Source organism: Nestor notabilis, unplaced genomic scaffold, assembly GCF_000696875.1.
Source record: "Nestor notabilis isolate BGI_N333 unplaced genomic scaffold, ASM69687v1 Scaffold31189, whole genome shotgun sequence".
Classification (NCBI taxonomy): Eukaryota; Metazoa; Chordata; class Aves; order Psittaciformes; family Psittacidae; genus Nestor; species Nestor notabilis.
In genome coordinates this window covers 1-2,209 of record NW_009944626.1, presented here as the reverse complement: position 1 = coordinate 2,209, position 2,209 = coordinate 1, and the positions used below count along the sequence as shown (strand labels likewise).

The 2,209-nt window shown below is 57.3% G+C and overlaps 1 protein-coding gene across 1 annotated transcript; it reads left to right on the top strand.

The window, feature by feature from the left end:
• Nucleotides 1–8: 8 nt before the first annotated feature.
• On the top strand, nt 9–1,470 carry RASL12 (RAS-like, family 12; the record flags this gene model as incomplete). Its single annotated transcript, XM_010022501.1, has 3 exons — nt 9–51; nt 1,125–1,198; nt 1,280–1,470. Coding segments are annotated over 3 exons (308 nt in total), but the record flags the coding sequence as incomplete, so codon positions are not given.
• Nucleotides 1,471–2,209: the final 739 nt, after the last annotated feature.

Sequence of the window (2,209 nt, the reverse complement as noted above, 5' to 3'; positions counted from 1 at the left end):
CCGTGAAGTTTCTGACCAAGAGGTTCATTAGTGAATATGATCCAAACCTGGGTAAGATGCTGCCTCTGCGGGTGTTTTCCCCCCATGAGCTCCCATGGAGCATCCTCCCGGTCTCCGTGTTTCCCACGAATGTGGCACTTAAGGAGAAAAAAAAGCAGCACCCAAAATTACATGAAAAACAACAGAAGGGCTGGATTTGACCCAAACCCGCCTGTACAAACAGAGGCAGCGCTCTCCCTGCGGGCAATGTCCCATCACCCCAAAACCTGACAGCTGAGCTATTGGGGGTCCTCTGGGGAGCCTCCTGCTTGCTGCTGGGGTGTCAGGCAGGGAAGGGCTGGGGACAAGGGGGGCTGCAGAGCGGGTGGCCCCAGGGGCTGTGCTTTGCAATGAGCGGTTCTGAGCATTACTTTTGACTCGTTTGAGTAACTAATCGCTATTTTCCTAGGCTGGGCTCCAGGGCGCGGGGAAGAACCAGGAATGATTTATCGGGGACATTAGGGAGATGTGGATCTTGTCCAGGAACCGACTCCAGCCCCTCATAACTCAGTGACTCTTAGGAAAGAAGGATAAATCCTTTCCTCTTCAGATCTTTTTTAGGAATGTGGTTTCATCTTCCCACGTCAAGACCTTTTTGAAACGCATCCGTTAGGACCAGCCGGGAGAAGGCATCCTTCTCCCAGGGGATCGGTGCAGCGGCTCTGCCTGCCCTTCTTCCAAAGGAAAAGGGTGCTGCTTTTGCCTGATTAATTGGGAAACAGCCCCGCTGTCAAGCCCCAAACTCGCTTTATCTCACTATGTCGTGGCATTTAGATAAGGGCTGAGCCCTGGGTGCAGCGACGGCTGTGCCGGGCTCCTTCCCTCCCTCCTTATCCCATGGGAGCCCACACTTTCAGCACACAGAGAGAAATGAGTGTTCCTAGCCAGGCTTCCCAGCAGCACCACCACCAGTCCCTCAAAGTGATGTTGTCTCAGGAAGGAGCAAGGTGGGAGGTGTCGGTGGCGGATGCTCCTCATCAGGGGCTCAGATTTTTCCATGGTATCCCAAGCATCTGGAGCTTTGCTTGGCTTTGGAGCAGACGGGACACCCCAGCCCACCCTCACAACCACCCTTCTCCTTGCAGAGGACACCTACACCTCGGAGGAGCTGGTGGACCAGCAGCCCGTGGTGCTGAAGGTGATGGACACGGCTGACGAGGTGAGACACCGGGGCAGTGCTGGTGCATCCATCCAGCTGGATGCGGCTGGACCACAGCTCAGCCACCCCTCTTGCCTCCAGGACGGCCCCGGGAATTGCGAGCGCTACCTGTGCTGGGCCAGCGCCTTCCTGGTGGTGTACAGCATCGATGACAGGAGGAGTTTCGAGGGCTGCCAGCGCTACCTGGAGGTCCTGGCCCTGCACGCAAGGGGCTGCCAGAGCCAGTGTCCTGTGCTCCTGCTGGGCAACAAGCTGGACATGGAGCAGTACAGGTACTGGGCAGGGGGCAAGGCTGTCTTCTCCTAGAGGGGAGAGCTCACAGATCCCCCCATCCCTCCAGCTGGGATGCAAAACCCAAACCTGATTTCTACTGTGGGCATTTCCACCCCCATTGGTATGTGCCACATCTTCCCACATCTCCGAGGTTCCTGCTCTCCTGCCTGGGGATGATGTATTTGTTTTAAGCCCATTGGCATTTTCAGTGGGATGTTTTTCAGCTGCATGGTTGGGCAGTCAACACCCCCAGGCAGGGCTTGAGCCTGCTCCAGCTCCTTGCTCCCCTCTGGATGTGCCCTTTCCCTGGAGCCCTTCCTCACCCGTCCCACTGCCAGCACTGCATGTCCCCAGTGTGTTTTTCTGGCCTTTTGTGCTGTTCTGGGGCTGTGCTCAGCGTTGGTCCCATGAATCCTCGAGTCACGCACGGTGCTGACCCACCCTGTGCTCCCAGTGCAAAGGCTTCCCTGTCCCCACAGCAAGGACCGGCTCCTCCCTTCCCAGTGTTTCCTGCGCTGTACGCAGCTTCCCAGTGCCAGCACATCCCTGGCGCACATCCCTGGCACAGGAGGTTACGTGATTCCCCAGGGACCCGTGCAGCCCATTGCTCTGGGATTCCAGGAAAGGCAAAACAATTTGGGACTCATGTTCCCTACTTGTCCCAGGAGCAGAGCCCGCTGTTCACCAGGAGGCAGGGTCCATTGCTCCCCACTGCATCCCTCGCTCCCCTTTCGAGTG